General features: G+C 37.8%; 1 protein-coding gene across 14 annotated transcripts in view; it reads right to left on the bottom strand.

The window, feature by feature from the left end:
- Positions 1-17006, bottom strand: part of srcin1b (SRC kinase signaling inhibitor 1b) — an 80138-nt gene that overhangs the window by 34737 nt on the left and 28395 nt on the right. For 12 of the 14 annotated variants that reach the window (XM_072456650.1, XM_072456653.1, XM_072456648.1 and 9 more), the window contains exons 2-3: positions 15705-16015; positions 7091-7117 (exon numbers count right to left, since the gene is read on the bottom strand). In XM_072456650.1, the coding sequence (XP_072312751.1) occupies positions 7091-7117; positions 15705-16015 (338 nt within the window). Of the gene's footprint in view, positions 1-7090; positions 7118-12994; positions 13397-15704; positions 16016-17006 lie in introns of those variants that run through there. The other 2 variants (XM_072456661.1, XM_072456662.1) reach the window with 2 other exon arrangements.

Raw genomic sequence — 17006 nt, 5'->3', positions numbered from 1 at the left:
ACTAAATCGTAATGACAAACTTAAGCGCTACTTGAAAGCTCTTAAGAAAAACAAATCTCTGCTCTTTGCTCTGTGTAGAACACCTAATAAAAGCGATAAAGGCAAGTGAATGACGTGAATGGATCATGTTCTCAAGGTTGATTCATTGTACCGTGCTGCCTGTTATTCACATCTCGCATTTTCATTGTAGGAAGTATCTCGTATAATCATTGATCATGTCATATTTGATTATTATTGTGACATTATTTACACGCATGCTTCCTCCACTACTCTGAAGCCTCTCGGTTCCGTTTAACACAGTGGATTGTGCTTCGTAACTGGTATATCTCACTCATCCTCATCCGTGTCTTGTATCAAAATGTCAGTAGGCAACATTGCATTTTATTTATTTACAAGGCTTATTCGTCATCTCGATTGTCTCACCTCTGATCAAAAATATTGACTTCCATATTATAAGATAAGATAAGATAATCCTTTATTGTCCACACATGGGGAAATTGTATTGTTGCAACGTGGGTAGATACAGAGGAAAAGAACAGATAATATATAGGAAGTTTAAAAAACACCCTCAATAGAAGAACTCTTATAAACAAAAACTTAAACTAAAGATAAAAATAAATTGAATTAAAAAAAAAAAAAAATTAAAAAAAAAATTAAAAATTAAATTAAATTAGAAAAAATAAAAATAATAAATAAATAAATAAATAATACAAAAATAAATTAATTAAATTAAAAAAAAAAAAAAAAACAGCTAGCGTAAGACAAGATAATACTACTAATAAAAATAATGGAAAAATAAACACTCTATTCTCATCAGTTATGTGCACACGAATGTTACACCATTGCACATGAGCACGACAGTAAAGTTATTACCGAATTGAATGTTTTAGGTTGGCTGTAAGTGTGCTTTTGGCATTGTGGTGGATTTCAGAAGGTTAGAAAGGCAGTTGAGAGAAGTAATATCTCTCCCCCGGCAAGCTGCCCAATAAAGTGTTGATCCCAGAGGTGTCCCACGGAGCAGATCAACACCAGCAGCCGGGGGTTAATTGTCTTGCTCAAGCGAACGATTTGTGTAGTGAAACAGGAAGCGGCTACTGCTCATCTCCCTGCCTGGATGTTTCTCTGTGAACTCGTTAAAGTGTTTCAGCGAAAAGTGTCACGGTGCAACAGCGCTGCATATTGGCAACCTTTTGGCTTATGATCTACTTATTCATAATGACAACAGTCCAGATGGGGGGCACATTTCTATACACTTTCAAAGAGTCAATACACGCTGATCAGCCGTAACATTATGACCATGTGTCTGATATGCAGCAACAAACTGGTATATTTGGTCTATAGATTTTGTATGGTAGAATGACATGTCTTTGCTCTTTTCAGCATTGTTTTTTTCCGTTGAGCTTTTGTTTTGCTCAAATTAACTTAACAGGGCAAAATGTAAAGTAAAAGTAGTTTCTCTGGTTGCTGTGACAGTGCAGAGCTTAGCGACTTTGTTTGCTAACGACAATTGGAGATTAAGGACATTTTAACTGCCGCATAATAGTTCATTTCCTCAACAAACGGACTCAAAAAAAAATCTTGAGTTCAACTTGTGATCACAAAGTCAAATCAGTGCTAAATGGGAGTGTTATGTGGGGTTTTCTACAACTGTTTAATTGATTTTCTTCTAATAGATGCCGGATACAAACTAAATATTTAGCAGAGTTGTAGACATTTACATTTTTTGTTTGATTCTAACAGCTCTGTCACATTTAATTGTGTTTTGAGCTCTTACAGGAGAAAATGTCATATATTTGCTTCTTGCAGCTGAAATTCAGAATGCTGTGATGTCTTCTGCATAACCTTTTGTTATTCTTCTGTACTAGGATAAGATTTGAGCTGTAGACCATTGAACAAATAACTTGTATGACTCATTACAAACTAACTCATTCAACCATTTATGTATTGCAGCAATTGTTTTTAAAAACTATTTTACATTTAGAGTAGATTATTTAAGGGTTTGGCTTCACAATTATGATAAAATTAGCATAAAATCGCTATCTATATTTTCTACTTTACTACTATTTCGCGTCCTAGAATGGGTGTGACCTTTTGGATAGAGTTTTAGGATCTGTCACTTCAGTTTACTTAAAATATCCACAATATAAACTAAATCATTCAGCTATGTATTCATGACCAAGCCTTTAGCTCAGGATCTGGAGATGTCCCTGTGGTCGCTCGTAGCTCTTGGCAGAAACACCCAAATTTGGCAATAGTTTGGAAACAAATACAATTTTGCAATGGAGGCAAAAGTGAAGTGGAGCATTATGTGATTTCAATGAGAAACTGGGATTGGCCAAAAATATGACAAATCAAGGTGGTTTTGGCAAATGAAAAGCACTGGTTTAAGGAGATTATGATAGACGCTTGGCATTTTTGTTGAAGGTAACATCCAGATGTTTAAATGAACAAATTGTTGGCAATCTAAAAATATATATACCTCTTTGTGAAGGTCAAATACAAAAAGGCCAGAAATGTGTATTTTTTGCATTCTTTGTAATAGAAAAGCGACTGACATTTTCACCATGGAAATGTAAACGTACTTATTGTTTTGTTAAAAGGACTACACAACCCATTCATATTTTTGATCTGATGATGTTGGTTAATTATAAAAAAAAATGTGTTATGACTTTCCACTTTTGCCTCCAGTCTATAGTGCATTCACTTCAAACATACAGCTTTGTTAACTTGTTATAATTTCTGTCACAGCAATCTATGGTAACAAATAGTATTACCTAATCATTTTTACTTTTACTGTAATTTATCTTCTACAATACTGTCTTTTTGTCTCGTTGAACACCCCTTCCAATCTCTGCATATGGCAGTGAGGAGTCAATAAGTGATTCTGGCCACGCGCCGGTGTCTGCTGCCATTCGTCAGGAGGGAAGCACAGCCACACCAGCCCCTTTCAAAGCCTTTTACCAGCCCAAAACACTCACGCTTTTCTTCAATGCAGATTTGGGGGAATATTTTCTCCACAGAGGATCATATCAACATCCAAACAGCACAAGAGCAACAAAGGCAGTTGTCTGAATGGGTTAGACTTGAGCTAGCTCGCTGGGACAAATATGGCAGGGTTAGTCAGGGGAGGCCCAAACAGGAACGTACTCTGAATGCAACATGTTCAACACATTAAGTCTCTGTAGAGGAACACAAAGCTAGGTTAAAACAAACAACACAAACTTCTTTTGGGAAAAAAAATTGAATAGTTTCTTAGGCTCTCATGATTTGTGTAGCTGTATCTCAGAATGATCAATCATTTACAAATGATATTTGTACTATTTTTTTATTCTTTCATGTTTTATTTAATTACAGTTTCTAATATAAAAATAAAACAAGTAATAATAATATCTAGATGTCAAACTGAATTATTTCATTTGGATCCAACCAAGCAACTAACTAACCAATGGGATTGGCATAATGAATTATTTGTATTGCTATTGATATTTTTTGAGTTTCACACTAAATAATATCAGTGGGTGAAACTACTGTTTTTGTTTTGTGCACTAGATTTTAATGGAAAAATTAATTTGATCATGTATGTCTAAAAAATGGTCTAGAGGAAAACCAGACTGAATATTTGTGTGCAGTTTAAAATTGTAAAGCAGCCTTGTTCAAAACCTTGGAGCAGGTTAAAATCCCCACACTGCCAAATAATGAATATGATCATTCCACCAATAGAAACTCCTTCATAGTCTAGTTTAAAATATTCAAGATGTATGATTGCTTTGTTTTGTCCAGAGGGGAATTTGCCTTGTACACACAGGCTGCCAAACAAATCAGAAAAATCACATAAGACAGATATAGAACGTGACATAGACTCTCGATTAATACATGTAAAACAGTATTTCCTAATAGTCTCTAGGTAGCCCTACAGATCACATTGTAAGTTATTTTTACATTTGCTAAACCACATATGTATTATTCTCCTTTAAAACATCCCTGTGAAGCATAATGTTAAATAATTGCAATGTAACTCGCTATTTCAAAATTCAATACCGCAGCAAAAACGGAGACAATGGTGCAGTGATTACTCTGACCAATCCGACAGAAGAGGCCAAATTAAGCATACATTTTTTTCCGTACGTGGCGCTCGGAGCTGTGAAAAGGACACAATTACTACGCACTATTTTCCATTATGTTAGTAGCAGCAGCAAAAGAAGACGAAGGCTGAGCAAATCCCTGCCGCTCCCTATGGACCGGCTGCAAAATCCTTTCAATCTGTTTTGTTGGAGGATTTGCAAGAACAACATGGAAGTCTATTTACTTCATATGCAGCTTTCTATACGGTCACTGTAAAAGAGGCGAGGCTGTGGGCCAAGCTAATACTGCACTAAACTATATCGTGTTTGTTTTAGCTATGCCCGTTTGTTCATTTAGGGGAGCGGCGAGACGTGTCGTGAGGAGTTTGGGGAGACCATTAAATGCACACAGATACAGCTCGGGCAGATGGGACTAGAGAGTCAGGTCTGGGATGTACAGCGGTTTGAGCTATGAGTCTATTTTACACATGCAATAACAGTACATTTAAAAGTGCATTTCATTTTCTCTCCATAGAGTGCACAGTAAAAGCAGCAAAATGTGCACTATCTGCATTTTTATCTATTGCAAACCCGTAAGCAGTGCCAGGAATTGACTGTGCTTTCTCCTGCATCACTACACTCTAAACCTGACTTGTTTAGAGCGTTATAGCTATATCTATATAGAGTTAACTACAGACATACAGGGTAATACAAGCCTCAGGACAAGAGCAGAGCCTTGGTGGTCGAAGAAAGAATACCAAAACAATAGACACTAATTTGAGAAAATGACTTTGCTTTAACATAGCACAGAAAGTCAAGAGTGTCTGCTATGTCCTGCAGCATTTGCATCAGCACGATAGGCACCAATTGTCTAGAACTGATAGTGTCTGAACGGCGGATTCTCAAACGACTGGATGACTGCATATTTAAATTGAATTATGTCCAAAGCAGCAGCACAGGAAAAATACTCGATTTTTATTCACTATGTCAGCAGCACTAGCTTCAGCAAGGTTCATTGTAGAGGAAGATCAAGTCGTTTTCTGGTTAAGATGCAGTAAGTGCTGAGGTTAGCATACGTTTAACTGCAGTCTCCCCAGGGCTTCATCAAAGAGACAGGCCAAAACACTGCTAAATAAACATAATGTATTCAGAGATTGAATGAAGATGTGCTAAGGGCTTTTGACAAGCCTGGACTGAGTAAGTAATATTGGCAGTTAAATTGTAAATATATATAGCTTTTTTTATCTCTCAATAAATCTACCAATGTATAATAAGCTCAAACTTACTCATGCAGGTGATGTAGCTAAGCTTTACATTTCCACATCACAGGCGCAGAAAGATCTATGAATTTGGATAAGGCAAGGCAGTCTGGAGATACATAAAGGGCTTTACATTTTCAGCTTTAAGTAGAGAGCATGATTATAACATTTAGTTTTCAACCAGGGTTCTTCTCATTATCAAAACATGGTGACGATCACTTTAGGACGCACTGATCATACATTTCTGTGAAGTAATGGCACAATCCTGAGCTATATACAGAGACTTGAGAGGTTAGCAGCCACTTCATCCCAGGCTAACCACAACCTACAGGTGTGTTACCATGGTGACACAGTTAGAAGTACATGTTCACCTGTTAATAAAAGGTCAATTATGTTCAAAGAAAAAACTAAGATAACAAAACTAGCAGTTCTCAGACAGTGCTTGAACAAAACCTACAGCAAAAATATTTGCAAAGGTAAAGATACTTCATTCTTATATCTTAAAGTATTACCATTTCCAGAAGTGGAAAGTAACATACTAAAGTAAGTGAAGTACTGTGTTTAGTTATATTTTTTGGTAGCTGTACTTTACTAGTAAATATTACAGTGGATACTTTTTACTTATACTTTACTACATCCAAGGGCAGTTATCTGTAGAAAGTACTTTCCGTCTGGTTTGAGAAGTTATTATGGAGCATGTCCATGATGACAACCTTCCTACTCCTATTCTCCACCAAAGATCTAATATGAATCTAATGTAAATTAAACAAATGCATAACATTTTGTGTCCAAAAAAATGAAATGAAAATGAAATTGGTTCCTTTTTTTGCTGACGTCTTTTTGCAGTGGTTATCTCCATCTCACATGGCCCTGAATTGTGTCTTATTCTTTTCACGGCCAAACTTTAATCATCTCATAAATGTGAAAAGTCATGACTGTAGTTTGAACTTTTACCTAGTTACTTTTGCATGCAACTAGCATTCAAAGAAGGGCTGCACGATATACATCGCATAAGCATTGATATCGCAATATTGGCTAATGCAATAATCAAAATTTGCAACAAAATATATTGCAATCACACTAAGGTCCTCCATCGAAATGTGTTGTTTTTAAAAAGAAAATGTTTAAAAATGTCTTTCCTTTCCTTATTCAAAGTAAATTTTCCTTGATTTAGTTTTGTATTAGGTTTCAATTTTGCCAAGTTTGACAAATACATAAGGGAACATTATTTGTTTTACTGTAACTGAAATCAATGTGTCAAAAAGTATATCAAAATATCTCAACAATCTGGTTATTGCAGTGATTAACAGCCATATCTCAATAATGTTCAATATCGTGCAGCCCTAATACTCAAAGTACCCTAAACAATTACAGGCTAACTGACCGACCTAAACGTTCAGCCATTTGAACCTTTTACAATTCTTACGATTGAATTAGCAGTGACTATAGAATTTGTCAGGCGTGCGGCGTGAATCAGTGCCACAGATATCCCCATCACGCCACTTCACCCTCTAGATCTAATCACAGAGAGTCCCAGGGGCCGTGGCAGATTAAGCACAACTCATCACAGCCAAGAAAACCCTGCTTGGAGTCAGCCTCACAATTAAAACGCGGATATTAGCAAAGCGCCGATAAAGATTTTCACTTGAAAACGTGCGACATGTGACCGCTGCTCTAACGGGAGAGCGTGCAAAGAAGACACAGAAGAAAAGAGATCTATTCAGAGAGAGGCAAATCCACAAACGGAAAAACAAAAATCTTGGCACTGACCTTGAAGCTCCAGTAGTTTGGTTGTTGCTGGGAGGAGGAAAAACAAAGGAGCAAAGGAGACAGAGGGGAGAGAGAGGGAGAGGAAAGGGATTGAACGTTAGACATTTTTGTCATGTGCTGCACTAAATAACACTCTGGCTATAGAAAAAGAAATGGAGCAAGAGGAATGGACTGGTGCAAACACAGCTAAGTGGGAGAGCAGGGGGAAGCTTGTCTCTATGTGAGGTAATCCTGCTGCGGTGGGTTTTGTCATGCATGGTACACATACAACGCAATTGTACGTGATAAAGTATTACAATTACTCGACAAAACCTTTATCAAAAGTTGAGCGTAATTTTAAGATTATAATAATTATACAGTCCAAAAGTCCTGATATTCAAGTACAAAAAGGACTATGGAATATGAAGACAAAAGTTTGTTTTGCACCAAAAACACAGCCAAATATTGCTTAAAATACCGTGCAAACATTAAAGGTACATTAAAGGTACATTTTGTAACTTTTCGGGTGGAGGAACCTGCTTTACTTCCTGGAGATGTCACTGCTTCATCTGGAATGTTTCACCCACAAAAAATCTGAATCGTATTTTTATGATCATAATTGTTCTAACTATACCGACTCTAAAACACATACGAAAACAATATATATAACAAGGACAGAGGCATTATTATTATCAAAATGTCAAAAAAACATACATATTCCACTATACTTGGAAATATTGTCTCTCTAAAATCTTTCAGTCACAATATTTTGACCTTTTTTATGATCAATAATCAGTTAAATGTACAATAGAAACAGTCCTTTGAATAGTCCAAAAATTATACTACTAAAATGATCATTAGTGACAGCCCTATTCCACATCTAACATGTCAATGTATCTCCATGGAGACAAGCAGGTGACACCACCAGGCTAGGTTAAAGGTCTGTGTCTCGCTCACTGTAAGAATTCATGTTTTCACAGTATTTAAGATAAGATAAGATAAGATAAGATATTCCTTTATTGTCCCACATGGGGAAATTTCATTGGTGCAACGCAGGTAGATACAGAGGTAGATACAGAAGAACAGATCACTTATAGGAAGTCTGAAAAACACTTTCAGTAGAAGATCTCCTATAAATAAATAAAAACTCCCATAGACAAATCAATAAATAAATACCATTGCATGTGATCCCGACAGTAATTGCACATGAATATGTGTCACGACAGCACATAGATTGCACATGAATTTCACAGTAATTGCACATGAATTGCACATGAATTCCAATTTGCTAACAATAAAAGCACCTGTAATTGGATGATTGCAGATGAATACCTTTAATAACGTGCTGTGGAACATTTCAGGAAAGCAATAATATCTCCATGGAGACAAGCAGGTTGCAGACCCATAAAAGTTACATAGTGCACCTTTAATCTGAACTCAAACCATATTGTGTATCCATTATATTGTCTTGCATTCCCGACTTGACACGGACTCAGTGGCCTTCACTACAAAGAAAAACACTCCTTTTCAAATGGGCCGACATTATATCCGACCTCAGGCAGACAAACCACAAATGATACGTCTTTTTTCCATATTTATCTCAGTGGCAACGTGACGGGCTAATTATCTCCCTGATCGCACGATGAATTTACGTTGTCCTTCACTGCCATCATAATAGGACTTTAATTGCCTATAATTGCCTCAGTGCAATTAATCAAATGTTTACAGTGACTTTGTGCAAACTAAGGAAAGAAATGAGCACCACCGCCAGCTGTATCCGTGCGCTCTCCTCAGATGAACGTGGCCTGGCTCCGGCCCAAACCAGGATTAGACTGATAAACACTGGATTAAGACACTGCCATTGCACTTTATTTGGGAGGTGGCCAATCCCATATGTGTGTCCGGTAATGACCAATAATATTACGGTATGTTCACTTCACGGAGTATAATGAGCAACCTTTCAACTTACTTAACAAAAACAGATCAATAATTACAAGAGAAAATCAAAGAAGTTGAATTGAATGGATCAGAAGTGGGAGATATAGCAGAAAATATATACGTTTTTGGAGACATGCCTGATTTAAATATGGAGTATATCGTCTATGTGTAAAAAAAATGTTTAAATAGGCTGAAAAATAAGCAGTTGAATGTATAAAGTGATATTTCTGCACTTTTTTGGGTTCATTTACAGACTTATCCTGTTTTATGTGATATTTAAACTCTAATAAAGACAATTTACCTTACAGGTACGTGTCCGATGAAGTGCCATCATATTCTTTGAATATCATCATCGAGATAATACAAACATATATCAGGATATTCATTTTTATTTCTTACTGAATATGGATTAAATGAGTTAAATCAAGATTTGCAAATTGAGAACGGCAATGAACCATTCCACCACTGTTTAATTGTTTAGTAAATTGTAATGTAATCCCCAAGTCATCTGGAAGGAACATTTTGAAATGAATTGATGTTTTGTCTCCCATCTAAGAGACTTTTTCAGTTCTGAAGCCAAACTAATTATCTCTGCATTATGGCAATGAGATGTTTGTGTCTGGCATTTGAAGACTTTGTAAATGCTAGTAGTTTTTCCTCCCATGATTTAGTTACCATTAGGAAAAGACAAACCATATTTTCAATTCCAGCCCAAATTCTCCACGTAATCCAAAACACCAGATAAATCAGGTTGTTACAGGCCTCGAATTGATGCCCATAAACACAGTGTTGTCATCTTTATCAACATTTCTACCAAAGAGCCAATCAACCACAGCCGTCTAACATTTTAAATCCATTTTAAACAGATGGACGCAATTTTAAACCACCACACATTACAAGATTGTCAGAGCATTCTGTTCAAAATAGGATTCAAATAGGATTCATTGTTGTTTCCGCAGACGCCTTAAGAATTTCATCATTTTTGCCAAGCCAATTTCCATGCAATAGCGCAGCAAAAGCCATTGTTACATTTAGCACATGAAATCATTTACACATGCACATTTTAAGTAGCAAAGCACCTTGGTTTGTCAAAATAACAGAATTTAAAATACGTTGATTACCACTTTGTTAGACTATATTAAATCATGACTCTCCAGTTGAAGTTACAGTAGACATGGATAATACAACTCCCAACCTCCAAATGACAAATTGAGTATTACTTTTCATACCTAAGATTAAAGTTTCACCCACTCAGCCTTATCTGAAAAGCTGTTCAAAAAATTTCATTCCCATCAAAATTAATCTGAGGTGTGGGTGTAACTCTATTTACCGCTCACCGACTGTTCGGGGAGATGCCTCCTCACAAATATTGACTTTGCCCCGTTTGTGTGTGGAAGTTTTTTGAAATTGTGAAGTGGAGGAGGCAAGAAAGAGGAAGCGATCCCGACTATGAAAGAGCAACAGGCCTGTGGGCTGCTCTGACCCAGATCGACTGAGAGGGAGCGAGGAGGCTGAGGTTCAGTACAGAGTCAATTACACACAGGGCATGGGAAACGGTCAACTTATTAAATGTACCACAAGGAGCAAATATAGCTTGGATTCAGGCAGTGCTTCACATATTGGAAGTTTGATTGGGTGTTTTTATTATTGATAGAGGATGTTTAGAGGCGATCTTATTGGTGGCAGTATTTAAACGTTATTTAAACTGTCCTGCCAAAGCTGTAGAAGAAGTATGCATGATAGACACTGGACCGTGCAGTGTGGTAGGACACGGTGGGACAGACATAATGCATTTAAGGTTATAGATAATACATGCTATTTCACCTTTTTTATTTTTATGACCATAACACTCAGAGAGAGTTTGTAATAGCAGTGGTTCATGACGTTTTAGACCCAAAAGGCTAAAAGGCCCAAAAAGTGAGGAATATTTGCAATTTCATGCTTTATATGTAAACCTCTCTTTTTATTACAAGTGGAATCAATGAAAAAAAAAAGTGGGACATTCTCTTAGTAAGTGGGACTAGGGACAGAGGCATAAATGGCTGTGCAGGGCAACCAAAATGTTTCTTTCTACTATGCACCCCCATTTCACACTGCTGATTGTTCTGCGCCACAAACTAATGGTGCAAAAAGATCTCAAATGGTGTTAAAATGGAAGAAGAGGTTAGAATTCCTGCATCTTTTAGCATTGCACCCAGGGAGTCCTTGAGAATCTACACTAAGTCTGGGGCTTCCTTTCATTCGCATTGTTGAAGCTAAATAATAACTCTGTGTTTAACCTTGCATGTGGCTCCAATTACTAACAAATATTGCAACAAAAAAAGACCTTGGGTACATTCCTGCAATTACAGCATGCTTTAAAAAGTCAGCCATTTGGTTATATCTGCAGCTTTAGTGCAGCGTTACTTCCAATCTTACATAATTTGAACTGAACTGGTCATCAAGGATGCCACTTTGTGTTTTCTCTAGGGATGACAACAATTAGAGAAGACAACCAGCAACTATCAGAGGAGCGCCTCCTCTCTAAAGCTGATCCCCGATACAACAGCGTCACAAAATCTAATCATTGTCTGAAGACGGTAATGAGAATGTGAAATGGTATTGATATGGATTAAGCTGTAAACCATCAAGCAGGACTTACCTTAGACACACACACGCCTAATAAAGTGATATTTATTTGAACAGCGTATTGATCGAGAGGTTCATGACGCTCTAGTTATTACCTCCAAATGTGTCACTGTCTTGCCCTGCTACCGCCGTAACTTAGACGTACAAAAACAAGATAATAATATATCTGTCACAGATAATTCTTCCGAGTTAACCACCTCTTGTCCTTGTTCTAATCGCTCTCCAATTTCTGAGCACTTTCACGCTTTGGTTTCATAATTACAACTAGACAACAAGTTCCTTTTAAAAACAATATTATTTCTAGGTTGGATTAACATGTAAAAACAAACACAGATATTAACATAATAACTAAATATTTAACTTTGCAGACAATTTGTAGTATGGCATTAAACATATCTAACTATTTATTCAATTATTACTGATGTTTTATTGCTTGAAAAATACATAGAAAAACAAATTATTATGGAAAGTGGACTAGCCTCTCCACAGATCTGACCTGTCTGACTTAGTTACAGTAGATAACCACACAGCGGAACAAGCAGGTGACAAACTCTCCATAGAAATGTCACATAGTACAACTTTAACTATACGAGTAAGCCACTGTAATGTCTAAACAATATGAATGAACTGAAATGAAAGAAGAATGAATGATGATATTAATAAATAAAGCTTTTGTCTCCCCCATCTTGAATCATTGGGTTCTTAGCACATTTATCAGCCTTTCTAACACCAGCACCTCTAGACACAACACTAGAAGACGATTCATTGATTTAATACCAAAACAAGCTGACATTTTTGAAACATAAAATCTCCCATACCCAATACAACCAGCCCCCTCTGAGCCATGACTCAGTGACTAGCGACTGCAATATTTCTCAATCACTTGCGCTGAAATCCCCGGGCGTCCATATGCGGTGATACAGACAGGCAAACGGCGCAAAGGGGACGAGGCGAGAGACGCGCACGCCTGACCCGCATGCCAAGTAGCCATCTTTGCACCCAGGTTTTTTTTTTTTTTTCGTTTTTTTTTCATAACCTCCCTGGCTTCCTCCCCATCCCATTTACTACTATACATCACAGCCTCCTCCCAGACATGCAACCTGATACGCACACAGGAACAGATAGCCATGCACTGCTCGCTGCAGGACCACACCTGGACATCACCTGACAGTTTCTGCACAGATAGCCACACATCACATGACGAATGGGAGCTTCACTTGACCATAAAAGCCACTCTGAAGACTTCCTCGCCCACAACATGCAGCGCCCACAGCGTCCCGAACGGAAAGCACCGGAGCATCTCACTGTCACATCGCATACAGTAACTACGGATGCAAGGACATGGTTAGAGAGAGTTACCGTGGCTACTTAACAAGCGCGTCGGCCGCCTGGTGCACGCTGCCTCTCTGCACGCCTCCCTCTTCCTCCTCCCCTCTTTCCATCTTCGATTTTTTTTTTCTCCTTTTTTTTCCTCCTCTTCCTTCGCTGCGGTGTCTTTTCCCCGAGCTTCCCACTGGATCAGCCACACGGTCCCCCCGCGCTGGTGCCTGCCTCTAGTAGCGCCTGGGAGGCAGTTAGCATCTCCAGCAGCTCCCCCCGCCCCTCCTTCTATTCGTCTTCCTGCTATCTCTCGCTCTCGCTCTCCTCCTCTCTCTGGCTCTCTTGTCTATCACTTCCTCCGTCTTCCGACAAAACGCAGTGGCTTTGAAATCCCCTGTTTCTTACAGTCGCTCACTTGGAACAGCGTGTGCCTGTTTCCCCCCCCACACACACACACACACGCACACACGCACACAACTGCTACGGATTTGCCAAACCATATGATATCACTGCTATATATGGGCACGGTGGGTTGCCATGACGACATTAGACTCCACCTGTACTGCCCCATCCATTTTTGTCACAGCGCCGTTATTTCTGTAGGAGATGGATGGGCTAATTAGGGTTAATGTTTGCGCCAATCTGAAAATGGCATACAACAGGGACCAGTGATGAATATGACACAAAGAAAAAAAGGTTACATGATGCAGCAAAAATGACAATAACCTGCTTCTTTTGTAATAAAAACTATATAGTCCAAAATAACAGTAATATTCTTACTATTACTATTCATTCCATAGGAGATTTGTCTGCCAGTTCTGCAGATTCTTGTAACAAACCGGTTACATTCCAGGATGTAACCTTTAATAAAACAATCATTTGAATAGGCCTGAACAAATTAATTACAGTTACAGACACTGTCATCATGGACATTCAAATACAAAATCCAATTGACTGAACTTTGTCTGGAATATAAAACAAAGCTTTGGCTGAATATTGAACTTGAGTAATGTGTGTACATAATGACATCAGCTCCAGACCTAAATTAGATCATTTGAATACTGTCATTTTAAGATAATAGTTTTGAAAATTCATGTTATCGGGATTGTCCAGCCTAAGACTAAATAGCAGTAGCTTTCCTGACTTCTCCTCTCTGCATTTTTGAACTGATTATTTGTGCATTTTGTCTGACTCCAAGTTGTGCACTGGATTCTAAAGCCATTTTTCTGTCTGTAAACTACCACAAACTTAAGTATGTCAGTAACACATAATTATAAGATGAACTTATCATTAAATATACAGTGATAATATATGTAAATAGGTGGTGTTTGAGAGTGAAGAAGCAGCTCTAAAGCGCACAGAGGAGCAGCCTGTGTGGCTCTGACCATCAGTCGCTAGTGTCATAAACAGAGCTTTATGACTGATGTTGATGCTTCAAAAGCAAGACCAAAGACATACTCAAAATGCTACTGTCATTTCAATCATACTTTGTCAATACTTTTGTCCCCAAGTTACATTCCAAGCACCGGATACATTTGCCTAGTCCCTAATTTCTACAAACCGAGGTGTTGCTTTCACTGTCTGTGTCATTTGAATAGTTGCATGATAAAGAGAGGGGGCAAAATATTGTAATTTAGGAAACATCGTAACATGTTATTTTGAAGAAATACAAAATTTTACTAGTGAGTTTATTGGTTTATTTGTCATAACATAACACACAGTCAACAGTGCAATCAAATGTGTTTGGATGAGAATAACCCATCAACCCGAAAACAGCTCTGCAGAGATCAAAATGACCTTATTCTGTATGAATTCTTATGTTATATGATTCTATATAAATGCTGCTAACACTGTAGTAAATGAGAATATGAAGGGACCACAGTGCATGTACATATATGCTACATGACAGCAGCCCTATGTTGTTGTATGCCAGAATGTTCACATGTGGAAATAGTAGACCCTCGCTCAAGGTTGAACACCAATCTGAGTAAAATTATATGTACGCTAACATAAAAAAAACAGGTACATCAGAGAAATGTGATGTGTGGGAGGTTGTCCAGTGTGTCAGGAGGTCAGTGTGTACTTTAATGAGGATGAAGTGTAGTGAATCATATGCTTTGGCCTTGACAGCCACCAGATCACAGCCCGGCAAACAGCTACTGGGGGTTTTCAAGCAACAGGCTGGACGCTAACACAACATGACAGATCTCGGGAACGGCACCAAACAGATAAGACTGGAGACTTTGCAAATAAGTCTATTTTTTAAGCATTCAATCATGTTTTAAAATAAAGTAGAGTGTGGTGTTTTATTATGAATGATTCAGTGAATGATTTTATCAAGTTAGTTCAGTGCTGCTAGATTTAAAATGTTTAGTGTCAATATTAGTCTGAGAAGATCACTCAATTTTATACAGAATGTCCAAAAGATCACAGTTCCTAAAATACTTTCTGAATGATAAAGTAAGCATGTAAAATAAAATAAATAACAATAATGTAGGTTTCATTTTTGGGAGTATAGATTTAATTGAAATTTGTTTTTATTTTGTTTTAATCTTATAAAATCAATATGTCTCTATGATGGGATTTGTATGAATTGTCCCATTGATTATTATTTGGACAAAATTATTTTTGATAAAAAAAAAAATTAATTCAGTCAATCCTCTAATCCTAAGTAATTCAAATGGTAATAAATATATTGTTTATATTGCACCATGGACTCTTAATTGTTCTTATACGTGTAGTGAATTACCTGCCTCCCTGCTGTGCCCGTGCCCTGGGACACACTGCCCGGGCTGTTGGAGTACTTGTTCTTCTGCAGGTCCATCAGCGCGTCCCTCTGCCTCTCTATGTCCGCCTTGTGGATGCTGTTGAGGGCTTCCAGGCTCTTGGCGGCCACAGAGTTGTGCCGGCGGTCCAGAGAGGAGGTGAAGCCCCCATTGTTGGTGTTGTTTTCGGTAAAACGTCTGGCCCCACGCCCCCCTCCGGCCGCCAGGGTGTGGTACTCCCGCGGGAACTCGGCATCACTGGCAGAGAGCATGGGACCCTTTCTCTTCTCTCGACCTGCACAGAAGTGTTACAACTTAACAAACATAGAATATGAAGAGACACCAATTACAAATTTAAAAGGAAATACTTGCATCAAATGTATCTGTTTGTGCACGTTTAACCGGAACAATGTACATTTCTCTCTTCAACACCAGCAGAGAGTGGCACACTGCATATTTGCACTAGAATAGTCCAACACAAAAGCGGGATTTTAATTTTCTTTGGTTCAGACCATATTTTCTCTGCACTTCAACAAAATCAACAAAGATTCAAAACATAATAAAATATAGCAAGAACTACAGACCCAAACAGATAATACCAGATTCTCTCCAGACAATGAAGTTGGCAAAAGAACAAACACCTATGGTAAATACTATATGTATGAGTGAGAAATGGGGGATGAGAGAAGAGGGAGGACATGCAGTAAATTGTTGGAGTCAGGATTCAAACTCACAACACAACACTCACATTTTTATAGAATTAATCAGTTCAAAATATACATTTTCACCATGTACAGGAGCCTTAACATTTGAGAGATGAAAAATCCCATTAAAGAATCCCATTCATTTCAGAAAATGTTAACACTACAGAGTTATACTTTTTTGTACATAAGACATGCTATTTTGTGGATTGCATAAGATATTTGTTAGTCAGTTTATACTCAATTGCAGATAGAATGTAACTGCAATATACTGAATTGTTTAATCAGAGGAGATTGCTTCTTTGATATTTGTGAAATTTCAAGTTGCTCATTGAACTGTAATGATTATCCAGCGCAGCATACATTGCTTGTCATAAACCCACAAATGTTAATAGGTCCAGCCTCGAGGCAGAGAGAGTGCTAATAATGTATCCACATCACTACATTTTCTATTTACACAACACTGCACCATGCACGCAATACACTTACTACTAAAACAAACCCTTCCAGGTATCTAGCCCTTTTGAACACAGCTGCATCTGTCTGTTTCAACCACTCAGATTGCCCCCCCTGTGGAGATGGCCC

Source organism: Eucyclogobius newberryi, unplaced genomic scaffold (genome assembly GCF_026437365.1).
Source record: "Eucyclogobius newberryi isolate DKJ021-1_F unplaced genomic scaffold, fEucNew1.0.hap1 SCAF_20, whole genome shotgun sequence".
NCBI classification, from domain to species: domain Eukaryota; kingdom Metazoa; phylum Chordata; class Actinopteri; order Gobiiformes; family Gobiidae; genus Eucyclogobius; species Eucyclogobius newberryi.
The sequence above is the reverse complement of the archived record's forward strand: the minus strand, read 5'-3'. Positions and strand labels throughout refer to the sequence as shown.